The 13,597-nt window shown below is 38.0% G+C and overlaps 1 protein-coding gene across 1 annotated transcript in view; it reads right to left on the minus strand.

Moving 5' to 3' along the window:
- The window catches only part of GRM8 (glutamate metabotropic receptor 8), a gene marked incomplete at both ends in the record, with an annotated part of 339,489 nt that overhangs the window by 184,157 nt on the left and 141,735 nt on the right, over positions 1 to 13,597 (minus strand). The window contains 3 exons of the mRNA XM_082784661.1: positions 2,665 to 2,802; positions 4,121 to 4,275; positions 5,792 to 5,927. Of these exons, the coding sequence (XP_082640787.1) occupies positions 2,665 to 2,802; positions 4,121 to 4,275; positions 5,792 to 5,927 (429 nt within the window). The remainder of the gene's footprint in view (positions 1 to 2,664; positions 2,803 to 4,120; positions 4,276 to 5,791; positions 5,928 to 13,597) is intronic.

A 13,597-nucleotide genomic window follows, 5' to 3' on the forward strand; every position in this document is an offset into this window, starting at 1 on the left:
AGGTGCGGCCTCACCAGAGCTGAGTACAGGGGGACGATCACCTCCCTAGCCCTGCTGGTCACGCTGTTCCTAATACAAGCCAGGATGCCGTTGGCCTTCTTGGCCACCTGAGCACACTGCTGGCTCATATTCAGCCGACTGTCCACCATCACTCCCAGGTCCTTCTCTGCCTGGCAGCTTTCCAACCATTCCTCTCCCAGCCTGTAGCTCTGCTTGGGGTTATTGCGCCCCAGGTGCAGGACCCGGCACTTGGCCTTGTTAAACTTCATGCAGTTGACCTCAGCCCATCGGTGCAGCCTATCCAGATCCTCCTGCAGAGCTTTCCTACCCTCAAGCAGATCGACACACGCACCTAACTTGGTGTCATCTGCGAACTTACTGAGGGTGCACTCGATGCCCTCGTCCAGATCATCGATGAAGATATTAAAGAGGACCGGCCCCAGCACCGAGCCCTGGGGGACGCCACTAGTGACTGGCCTCCAACTGGACTTGGCTCCATTCACCACGACTCTTTGGGCCCGGCTATCCAGCCAGTTTCTAACCCAACGAAGCGTGCGCCAGTCCAAGCCAAGAGCAGCCAGTTTCTTGAGGAGAATGCTGTGGGAGACGGTGTCAAAAGCCTTGCTGAAGTCAAGGTAGACCACATCCACAGCCTTTCCCTCATCCACCCAGTGCGTCACTCTGTCATAGAAGGAGATCAGGTTCGTCAGGCATGACCTGCCTTTCATAAAGCCATGCTGACTGGGCCTGATCGCCTGCTTCCCCTTCAAGTGCTGCATGATGACTCTCAGGAGGATCTGCTCCATGAGCTTTCCTGGCACTGAGGTCAAACTGACAGGCCTGTAGTTTCCTGGGTCAGCCCTCCGGCCCTTCTTGTAGATGGGCGTCACGTTTGGCTAGCCGCCAGTCGATTGGGACCTCCCCCGATAGCCAGGACTGTTGATAAATGATGGACAGTGGCTTGGCCAGCTCCTCTGCCAGTTCTCTCAGTACCCTTGGGTGGATCCCATCTGGCCCCATGCTGCTTTTAACTTGGTACTTCAATTTGACAGATGTGATGAGCTAAGACATGTCAGAAAACCATCTGTGGTAACACTTAGAGCTTCTCAAAGTACAGTCCATACACCACTCATTCTACCGGAATAAAGTCAAAAAATAATCTATTTTCCTCTTAAAATACTAAAAGAAAAATAATCCCTTCTCAGTCATGGATAGCTACCCAGCCATGACTTACTGCTATATGAATCAACACCAAGGATTGCAGGATTAGAGTAATGAGTTATCATTTAGCTCAGTGAGGCACTGAATTTCATCCTTTTTTTTTCCCATTGGAGTATATGGTAAAAGGTAGAAGACCATACCATTTCATCATTGTTGAAATGAGTGAGCACATGCATAGCTGTCACATTTTTGTGCGAGGTATATCCCTGCATTGTGAAGCACAGTGCAGTAAGACTGTGAATCAGTGGTACAGTACAAATAGTACACATGTGACAGTTCAGGAACTCTAGGACACATGAAGCATGTTCTTAGAGAATGCATTGTAAGTCTGTCTGACAGTCCCATAAGAACTGGGGTGCTGGGGAGAAGCTCGTGTTTTGACAAAGTTTGGAAGAGCACCCCCATAATAAATGGTGATGACAGTGTCATGAGTGTCATGAGACAGAAAGCTTGCAACAGCAAGTGAAAAAAATGTTTACATTCCATTTGAACAAAAACGTTTGATGAAAGAAAACACTGCCAGAAAATCAAGGTACATGGATGATTTATGTATGCAATGCAAAAAACAGTGTGTTGCTGCTGCTACTAGTCACAGAGATAGTGGTCTCTACCAGCACTGATTCTGGTGGTAACAGTAATTAAGCAAACGATAGCAGAAATACTGACACTAGGAAAAAAATGTATATACAAAAAAAGTAGCATAAATAGTCTGCTGTAGTCATAGAAGACTAAAGGTAACACAAGTAGGAAACTCTGGGACAACTCAACTCAAGAGAAAACAAAAAGACAACCTTTCAGAGATGAGATGAAACTCAGAGCTACTGGATTATCTGTCACAACCATTGTGACTAGGTATGATGCCTGAGCAAGCAGGTTTGAGAAAACCAGTGCCACTGACACACACTTTTTGTTCAAACTTCTTAATACAATACAGAATCCTGTTCTTTTCACATAAGGACAAGTATTAAGGACATATTGATTTGATTTTTACTCCATCCTGAAACACAGTTTGTAAACTAAATAAGGAGTTCATGACCTGACCTGCCATCAAGACCTCAATAGCTTAAAAAGAAATTTAATTTGCTCTCTGTAATCTTCAGGGATAACAATGTGAGAACTGCTGTAATGTACCAGTTCACTAAAAATGCACATAGACAACTATTTACGGATGAGAGAGAAGATCACTGAAAACATGAATGGAATCAAACCATGGTCCTTAGCAAAATCTGTACCATTATTAGATTTGCACAAATTAACTATAAGCTTTCTCAAATACCTCCCCTATTTTTTTTCTTCAGGTCTGAGCAAAAATGTCACACTTTTTTTAGAACATAATAATTTGTATAGGAGAACTGAAGAGAGCCATGAGACTGATCTGCGGAAAGCAGGTCCTTTAATACTCCAATAAGTAACTTATAAATAATATTTTGCTTTCACAGTTACCTGTGCATTTCTTGATATTGCTATTTCTTTTTCCATGGGATCCTAACTTGCATCCAAAGTTCTCTTCCCAAAATTCTGCAAACCATACATTTCTTCGATTGTTAGCAAGCGTTCGACTCCGAAAATATCTATCAAATCCTACATCCAAGAAGAGAAGTGAGAAAAAAAAAGTATTAAAATATGAAACAGCATAAAAGCATTCATTTAAAGATGATAATGGATTTTGTATGAATTTCATAGTAAGTAAAAGCTTTAGGTGCATTGTAGATTTATGCTCATGTGCATATCTAAGATTAAAAATTAGCATATTCTTTACTATTTCATATTTGCCATAGAAAAATATATTTTTAAATATCTACAGTAGTTAACGAGTCTGTAAAGCTCCAGCAGAACTTTATAATTAAAAAAAAAAAAAAGCAATGCAGATGGATAAGGGAACAGCTTAATTTTTAATACAACAGATGACCCAAATAAAGAATTAGATACATACAAGAAATTAGAAAAACTTTAAGTACTACCAACTAAATATCATGATTTAAATAAATTTCTTCCCATGGCCACCTAAAATCACTGTGTACTTCTCTGTTGAACCCAAAGACTTCCAAGTCACCTAAGCCTCCCACCTAGTTGAGAAACAATCCCTTAAACCTGATCATTTTCTGCACCAGTTTTACGCCAAAAATCCAGCCTTAATGAAATTATGAGCAATATACCATTAAATCCTTCATAAAAATTACCATGGGGGTAAATTCTCCAAGCAGCATCAATAGTGCCCAGCTTTTTCAGTTGTTTACCAGCTTAGAGCACTTATGTCCAGGTCTCACTATGTCTTCACTCCCTCACTGGGGTGAAGTGGTTCAAACCAAAACATTCTACTTGCTAGAAGATGCTATATAGACCACATCATAAAGTTTGTTAATATAGTGGATTTTTAAAGTAAGAATTATAAAAAATTTAAGCGAGGAAAACAGAGTCTAGATTAATCTTCTCCCATGAGAATGAGCTGATTCATTAACAGCCATCTGATGCTTTCTTTTTTTTTGTCCAAAAGAACCACCAGACTATGGTTAAGAAACCCTAGTGCTCTAATTATTAGCAATGAGACTGCTTAATTCAGCATCTCCTTATCTTCAAACTATATTAAAAATAAACAAAACCCATTGAAACAAGTACTTGCTCAGTTCTTTAAGAAAGCAATTGCTTATACTTTTGAGAAAAAAATTCAGGCTCTAGTCCTGAAAGAATGCAAACTTCACTTAAGTCAGAGTTTTGCAAAAATCCAGAGGACATCCAGATTTCAGACAGCCTCATGCTCAGTTTTCTTTAGGTGTTCTGCTCAGTAATTAAAGACATTTAACTTTACTCCTACACTGATAAGAGAGTGAGGTGCCTAAGAGCTGGGATGTTAGAACATTGTCAGAGAATTGTTTTTTTTTTTGTGCCATTGCATTCCTACCATCTATAGATGTTCTTTTGGGCAGGATGGTTACTGCTCCTTCTGCAATCTCTTCCTGATGTTGAACTGGTGAAATTTTTGACCCCCAACTATCTGAGCCAATCCACAGGAAATGTCCAGATTGATTAGCTTTTTTGGCTGCTTCCAGTATTCGCCTGAAAACAAACAAATAAATCACTAATTAAATAAACTGCAATTACTAGGAATTTTAGTATCCCCAGCATTAATTCTGGCTATGCATAACTAAGTTCACACTAACCAGTTAGCCACTAATTTAATTTGGACAACCTAAAATATATTCAACAACAGATGCACTGAACTTAAGCTACTGTACTGTACCTTTTGTTTCCTTTTTAGCCATATTTGTCTAGCATTCTTATTGGTTTCAGACACCAAATAACAATCTATTGCAGCTGCACTTATAGGTAAGAACTTGGAACAAGTTAGTACTGTTCACTGGGTAAAAAAAAACGGGCTGGATAGCCAGGACCAAAGGGCTGTTGTGAATGGAGTTAAATCTGGTTGGTGGCCAGTCACAAGTGGTTTTTCCCTAGGCTGCACTTGTATTGAGACCAGTTTTGTTTTAATATTTTTATCAATAGACTTGACGGGATTGAGTGTACCCACAGTAAGTTTGCAGATGACGCCAAGTTAGGCAGGACTAGTAGGAAGGCTTTGAAGAGGGATCTGGATAGGATGGATTGATGGTCCGTGTCCAGTTGCATGGCATTCAGTGAGGCTAAATGACAGGTGCTGCACTCAGTTCATAACTGTATACAGTGCTAGAGGCTCTGAGAAGAGTAGCTGGAAAGTTGCGTGGCAGAAAAGGACCTGGGGATGCTGGCTGACAGCTGGCTGAAATTAAGCCAGCAGTGTGCCCATGTGGCTGAGAAGGCCAACAGCATCCTGGCCTGCATCAGAAATAGCATGGCCAGCAGGACTAGGAAATTGAAGGTTCCCTTGTCTGTGGCACTGGTGAGACCACACCTCAAATATTGTGTTCAGATTTGGGCCCCTAACTACAAGGAGGATAATGAGTTGCTCAAATGCATTCAAAGGAAGAGCAACAAAGCTGGTTAAGGGACTAGAAAACAAGACATAGAAGGAGCTGCTGAGGGAACTGGGGTTGTTTAGTATTTAGAAGAGCAGGTTGAGGGGAGACCTCATGACTGTCTACAACTACCTGAAAGGAGGTTGCAGCAAGAAGGGTGCTGGTCTCTTTTCTCAGGTGACAAGTGAGGAAATGGCCTCAAGTTGTGCCATGGGAGGTTTAGACTGAACACGAGGAAGAATTTCTTCACAGAAAGAGTGGTTAGGCATTGGAACAGGCTGCCTAGGGAAACGGTGGGGGTGCCATGCCTGGAGAGATATGTGGACATGGCACTTAGGGACATGGTTTAGCAACAGGCTTTGGTAGTGTTAGGCTGATGACTGGACTTGATGATCTTAAGGGTCTTTTCAAACCTAGATGATTTTCTGGTTCTAGTTATCCATGCAACAAAGGAAAAGCATGTATTGTAATTTTAACTGAATTTCTTATCATCAGATTTCCCATTATTTTTACACTGGATTGAATCTGAAACCTCCCACGCTACTCTATTCTGCTCCAGCCAATTGTGTATCTCTGTGAAGAGAGAACATCTTCAACATACAAAATTAGGAAACAGGCACCTAATATCATCTTCATTCGCAAACATGATCACTGCTCGAGCATTTGGAGTTTCCAACAAGCGCTTGATGATCTTTTCAAATTCTCCTGGTCTTGGTTCCCGAGGGATTTTGAGTGACTGAGCAATGCAAACACCACCTGAGATAAATTAAAATGAAATAATAATAATAATAATTTAACACTTAAATATTCACATTTTCCAAGATTTAGATAATCCATTTTTTAGCAGGTAGGCAAAAAAGCAAGATGCTCATCTGATATAAGCCAGCACAGCTAGTCAAACATTGCCTTATCTATCTGCTTTGAAATATGCATTATACAAATTAACACTCTTAATACTGCATTAAAGATTACAACTCAGTTACTTATTATTTTATTGTTTATATAGAATTTAAAACAACATCCTTAGCCAGAACTTTGAGCACTGTGCTGTGGCTCAGCTGGACTGTGTTCCACAGACTTACCCTGATTTGTCACAGTTGAGAACCCAAGTTTGTCCTAGGATTGCATTTAAGCACAGACCTGCAATTTGACAGTTATCTTATGTTCATAATGTGGCTCTTTGGCATCAGAAGCTATCATACATCTCTGCTTCTTCAGCAGAGAGTACAAGGTTAACAATAAATGCTGTGGTTACAGAATCAAGTAGGGAACTTGAAATCTTCATTTATGAATGAATAAATACAAATCTCTTCAAATTGTTATTATGACATTCTTAATTAAGTTGCCTTAATTATTTAAGAGATGTGGGTTGTCACTGAAATTACTAATCAGCAAATGAACGCAAACTCAGAGATGATATTTATATCTCTTCCTGACAGGAGGAAGACGTTAATTGAAATCTTTGCATTTTACCTGTCCTTCTAAAATGGACAATTTTCTACAGAAACTTGGTGACTTCTAAAGGTTGTCACAAACCAGTGCAGCGGATTCTCTGGTTCCCAGCTACCACACTGAGGAGACTAGGAGAGAAATTCACTGAGCCTGTTTCATGAAGAAGAGAGTCCAGATTATCACTAACTTCCTGCACCACAAGCAATCTTTCAATGATTATTTCCTGATTTAATTATTTTTTCTTTAAGAACTATTGCCCAGATTTTCATTGATACATCTAACAACAAGGTTTGCTGTTGCCTGTTGTTATTCCCAAAATAAGAGTCTTTTATGGAGAATCTGGTCATTAATAAAACCAGAAAATTAAGAAAATGAGAAGAAGTTTATTTCTAACAAAAAGTGATGTGTTACTAGAGAAAGGAAAACCAAATGATAAAATTTGCATGCCAACATCTGAATGCTTCTACACTGAAGATGGCCTACAGTGTGAGCAATAATAAAAACATGCTTTGGAGAAGTTGTTGTATTTCTAATGGATGCTTGTGGTTATTTGTGGATGTTTAAGATCATTTAGTCATATACATGTCTGTATATTGCACGTAATTACACAAATAAAATCACAGCTGCCTGTATTGTATTGGAGAGCCTTTCCAACTTTCTGAACAGTCTTGTCTATTGTATTAAAATATCAGCTTTACGCTTTTCCAAATGAATATAGATGAAACACACTATCAGTGATAGGATTTAAACAAAAACCGAGATTCAACCAGATGCAGCTTCTTCATGAAGAAGCTACAGAAGCTACTTGTGTTAGTTCTCTTAAGGTGAATGTATTTAATCTTTAAGAAAAACAAACAAACAAACAAACAAGAAAAATGGTATTTATGAAGTCTTTTTAATTCCTTTTGATCATATGTAAAATAGTAAAATGCTGTGTGTTCATTATCACAATCTTCTGCCTTTGCAGAATTCATCGACCCCAATAGTTCTCTGCACAGGCAGAGACTAAGTTTGAACCAAATTTAAACATGTAGTAAATGAAGCACAGAATTATCAACTGCCTGTATAAAAATAAGAACTTTAAAATGAAATCAGCAGGTTTTAGTCACAGGCAAACATATCACCTTTTTCATCCATGCATCACTTTCTGAGCATATTATACATTTATCAGTTTGGGAGATAAAGACTACCACATAGATTTATCCAGAATTTTTCTCCTTTACATGAAAAAAAATAATATTTGCAAATCAGAACATCTGCCATTCCTAACAGAAATTGTTTGTACACATATCTTTAACATCCATAAATAGTACAAAGATATATAATAAATAATTTACTATGTCAGCCTTAACATGGAATATAGTTCCTTTTTCTGGCAACACATTTCTCCACTTTTTTATGAACAGCCTGGCTCCCCATGACAGCTAATTTGCCAATAACAACAGATGAGACCATATAGCAGGTGACCCTCATATACACCAGGTATCTTTGACAATCCAGTAATGAAAAGATAGACGCCACACTATGAAAAGCTTCAGCCAATTTTCTAAACTGATATTAAGCTACTATGATAGAGACTTAAAAGTCCTTTACTGTAACCTTTTTCTCAAGTAATGGGGCTGCTCATATGTCAGTGAAATGTTAGAGAAATATTTAGCAGTCTTCCTGTAAATTTAAGAAACAGCAATTCACTCCTAAAGAAAGAAAAACTGAAAAACAGTGCTAAGTTCTCAACTGTCCCCAAAGTCAGCCAGGCACAAGAAGTAAAACAGATCCTAAAAAAGTGACATCAAGGAATAATTTGTTACCTCATAAATTTTGAGAGTATGTTTTCCAACCATTTCTATTCATGCAATGGCCCTTAGGAAAAAAAAGTTAAAAAAATCTCTCCCCATGAAATTCAAATGCAAATATTACAAAATGTGTAAATGTAATATACTATCTACTGCCATCTACAAGCTGTGTGGAATGGATATCAAGCAATGAAAAACTGCAGTATCTCAAAAAGCTATTTTCAATGAAAATGATATAGAAGAACCACCATTCCATCATTGCAGCAGCTAGTTCAATCATGACTGTACTGTGCATCTTAGCATCTCCACGTTAAGAATAGGAACAAAATAAAATGCACTTGAGCCTTGTTGCTACATTTATAATGAATTGTGTAGGCTATCTCAGGCATACAAAACTCTCTGTGTACACCTGTATCTATATATTGCATACACTGCTCTCGCTCAAACAAATAACAGAGTATCAATTTCCAGGCAAAGATGAAATGCTAGATCCACAAAGGTACTTACAACATTTCACTACCTAACATCTCAACACCGTGCTGCCTTTGAAATCTACAACCTGGGCTAGGTGCCCAGGCACAGAAAGAGCAGTGTCTAGGAACAGGATTCGTAGGAACCAGTAGACTGAATACAGAATAATTAGAGCTAACTCCAAAATAGCTAGCAGAGGTACCGAGAAGAAGATGGGTTCTAAATCCAGTATTTAGGATACAGTTGAAAAAATGGAAATCTCTCCAAATAAAGATGAAAGAGGGTTTGAGAGCATGTGTCTTGTATTTGATACCAGTAGATTTACCATTTGTTGCAGAGATGCCAAAGGACAGACAGTTCAGGCACCTAGTGCCAACAGAGGATTTATGGCTGTGAATCATAAAAACAAATCATGTCTGCATGTTTTACCCTGTCAGCATTTCTCACCGACTTGGCAAGATGACTGCTTGTCCCTGTTGCTGGCTTCTATACACACCTTTCTAGGAGTGTGGCTTCAAGAGCTAACTGTCTTCGTACTTAAAAATGAAATTCTATGTTCAAACCTGGTCAGTGAAAAGGATTTATGAATGGGCTTCAAAGAGTGTTGCACTAAACGACGTTACTGAGACCATGCGAGTTAGCCAGTCATACTCATTTCATTTAGTTCAAGTAGGAACAGGGACTGGTACCTATTCTTGTATCTTTCCTAAGTAATATATATGACATAGAAGATGAAATTAAGGGTTTGCACCTGTCACACACTTTAAAAATATTAAGATGGCACTGATGGATGGTGGTTCTTCACCTCCTCTGTGCTAAATATTAAAAAAAAAAAAAGGGCACAAAATCAGTATCTGTCCTCAGATCTGTAAAATGAAGGTATAAATATGGACAACACTATATTAGTGATGATAAGTATCTACTTGCCTTTTGTCTAACAGTTATCAAATGTGACATCTGGCACCTGGGACCAGGGGACCATGGAGGGAAGGAGAGCAGAGCTGGGAGCTGGAAATTGGGCTCAAGGCAGGCACTGCCCCATTCATAACCCAGAGCTCAGTCCAGCCACTCTCCACTATGGTCAACAGCTCATAACTCGTGCTTTTAAAACTGGGACATGATCAGCCCCAATCTACAGTAATATGTTGTTGTTTTCTCCACTGTGATAAAAATCACATTTTAAATTGTTCCATGCTAGGTTTGGCTTGCTTACAGGTGCTCTGTATAACACAGCCTGTGGGAAATAGAATATCACCAAATGAAAAACTGGTAGATTTTGAAGATATTGCCAGTATGATGGATCAATAGGCTTTTTCCTTTCTTTTGTGCTCCTACAACGATTCCTCCAATGGAAAAAAAAAAATAGAACAAAAGAGAAATGCAGTACTTACATCATTTTGGTGGTAAAACTTGTGGTGTTTTAAAATGATAAATATTCATTTTAGCTCTCATGAGTTCTGCAGTCACAAGATAGTATGCTAATTGTAAACCATTAAATACTCAAGTATGCGGAGGTGGGTGTCAGAAGCGATGTTGAATGTGTTTTTGGAAAATAGCAAGCAGACTTGGTAGAAAACTAGCACTAATAAATGAATTTCCTAAGGACTGAAAGATCACGCTGAATGTAACTACAAGGACCATATTCTCTCCTGCTATGGCTAGGATCCAGCACTACATTATGGACCAACTAAGTGAGATACACAGGAAAGGACATCACTGTCTTTGTACCAAAAAAGGTGAAGGCAGAGTTTCAACTCAAGAGTGTTCCATGATGGGACCACAACCATACCACGTTACCCTTTAAACAATTTTATCTTCCCATTTACGTACTTAGCCCTATCATAGTGAAAGGAAAAGGGATCAAGGTACATACTTGCTTTGTCTTATTTCCTAGAATAAGGAGGCATACTTCACCTGACTCAGTACCTAACGTTACAAGTCAGTTATTTCATGGCATCTTCATCACAAATCACATTGTTCCTGAAAAAGCTCAAGACTAATAGCTAGAGCATATTCTAGAGCATATTCCTGCCAGTGTTATCTGGCAGGACTTTCTCAGCTGCCTTCAAATGTACACTGTCTTTTTTTAAATGAATTTTAGTCAGTGGTCACTAGGCCAAGAAAATTGTAATGCAGGTCTGTGGAAAGTTTCCAAAAGACATTGCAGAAATATGCGAAGACACAGAAGTTCTTATTCCAATGAGGGAAACAGATGCCAGAGACTCAGAAGAAGCCTCAGTAAGAAATATTCCTGTGAGGTAAGCAGGGTGCTGTCACAGGCAGACATGGCCTCTGTCTGACATGAAACTGTTCATTTCTAACAATATCACATGATGCGTAAGAACATGAGGAAAATCAGACTATTAGACTTCTCCTCTTCCAGCTCTTCTCTGGATATATTGAAAATCTGTTCCAATTGCCAGTAACCTTGTTCAACCTGAAGACTGTTGGAAAAATTACAAACATATGCTTCACACTCAAGTTCTGGTTACAAAAAACCAGCAGGAAAACCTCACGATTTAGTGAATCTATCCATACCTTCATTTAAAGCAAAGCTCATTATCTGACAAATTTCAATGCCAAAAAATCTGAATACAAAAGAAAAATAAGGTAAGTGATTGTTCTGCATGGCATTTTCACTGATTCTGATAATCAGGAATTTTTAGGAATTATAATTTAAACAACAATGAAATTACCGCCATTTTTTTATACCCCTAGATGCAATTAACAATAATTTTCTAGATAATGAGTCAACAGAGAGTGGCACCTAGGAAGGTACAACTTCAAGCTGAAGATCAAATTTCACAAGCAATAATTTTTCAAAATGTAAATATTCTCCTTAAAGTAAAACTACTGTAGCTGGGAGGTCTGAATGCAGCCATGCATTCTTTCCAGAGCTACCTTCATTTAACTACCCCAAAAAAACATATGAACACTATGTGGTTATACAGATTTCACAGTAGATTAGTTTTATGTATAAGATCTTTGCAGCTCTTTGCAGGCTCTACTGCCTGCACTGAAGTCCATGCATCTTCACTGCTATTCATTTCCAAATTTAGTTAAATAAAATCTTGTTCTACTATAGCTCTTTTGTTGCAGTCACCAACCTGCAGTATGGATATATCCTAAATTCGTGTGTCTTTTAATTTCCTCAGAAACTCAACAAATACTTCAGCAAACAATTCGATTACTCTTGCAAAGGTGGTCAATTCTTCAGCCAATTGTGCAAATACTTTTTGATGTAAGGTAATAGAGAGAAGGGAAAAAATAATACTTTGCTCAAAATGCAAAAAAGTGGCACTTAATATCCAACACACTAAAATATAATGGAGAATGAGATATTTTGTTATAATCCTTTAAAAAATAAAAATATTTGTATTTTTACAAATTTTTATCTGTATTTTGACCCTATAGGTTGATATCTTTATTCTTTAAGTAAAAACATATCTTTTCAAAAACCCTTAATATTTATGACAAAGATGCATTTAATGCACTAGCAGCTCAATGTTGCTTTGTTCACTAATCTGTCAGCTACAGTCACAAGCTCTTTACTCAAAACTAACAGCCTTTACAAGTCGTTTATTTTAGTGTTTTAGCAAAGACCTCTAAGCAGTGTTTTAGTTGGATTGTTTTTTAATAATAATAATAATAAATAATAATATTTTCCATGAAACCATGAACGACTGCAAAACCTTTGGATAAAAATAATGCACCCATGGCTTTTAAAACTGTATTTTACTTTCCTAAATGAATTCACAGGTATACAGCTCTGCATATTTCACAACACATGCATTCACACAGATAGTTACGTTGTGGGCAAAACAGATATTAAGTCTAAAATAGGAAAAGAAGAAAGGAAAAAAAAAAAAAAGACTCCAAATGAGATCACTGGCTACTGAATTCAGTAATTAGAGTCTATCTCTAAGGTGACATGAAGTAAGAGAGATCTGTTATTTTATATTTCCATTCTCAACAACAAAAAAGCTCTCTGTTTTTTTTTTTTTTCTCTGTCCTGCCAAAGAAACAGTAGCGAATGTACCAACACAGCTTCCATTTTGCATTAACAGATGATGGACAATAACTGCAAGAGATATTCTCACCACCACCAAACCTACAGAAACTGATTAAATAAATGCACATTTCCAAAACAGATAAAAGAAAACAACACATTTTCCATCCTTTAACTTTTTAGTCCTGTTTGTGTAAATGAAAGCCAACTTTCACAGCCCTGAAAGTGAGAGTCTAAAATTAAAAATAATCTGTAGTAAAGACGTTTATGAATGAGTGAAAATCACATATCCAGCTGAAAATAAAGCTTGAAAAAATGAGTTCTGGAAGGTTGCACCAGTGGAGCCAGTATCATGAAGATGACACAGAAGCTTCTGGCATTCCTTAGACTGTTTTCAAGCAGGAAAAGAAACCCCACCCCAAGGGATGGATTTTGCAAAAACATTCTTTAAATAAATATAGCCTTTCTTCTTTGAGGGTAATTTGCTCCCAGTGGGGATCTTCTGCTTAGTATTTTTTATTTAACTCCCTGCCCTGTTTATTTTAAATATTTTGTCAGTGATATAAAAGACTCTTTTCAGCAAAGTTCTCCTGGATAGCCTGATGTTAATGGTAGGCTGGTGCCCCATTTTTCCCTTGTACGCTTCTTCCTGCTGTCATGGTGTTCAGGGATTGCCTCCAGTCACCTCCTTTAAATTTAAA

Source organism: Aythya marila, assembly GCF_965140915.1.
Source record: "Aythya marila genome assembly, chromosome: 1".
NCBI lineage: Eukaryota > Metazoa > Chordata > Aves > Anseriformes > Anatidae > Aythya > Aythya marila.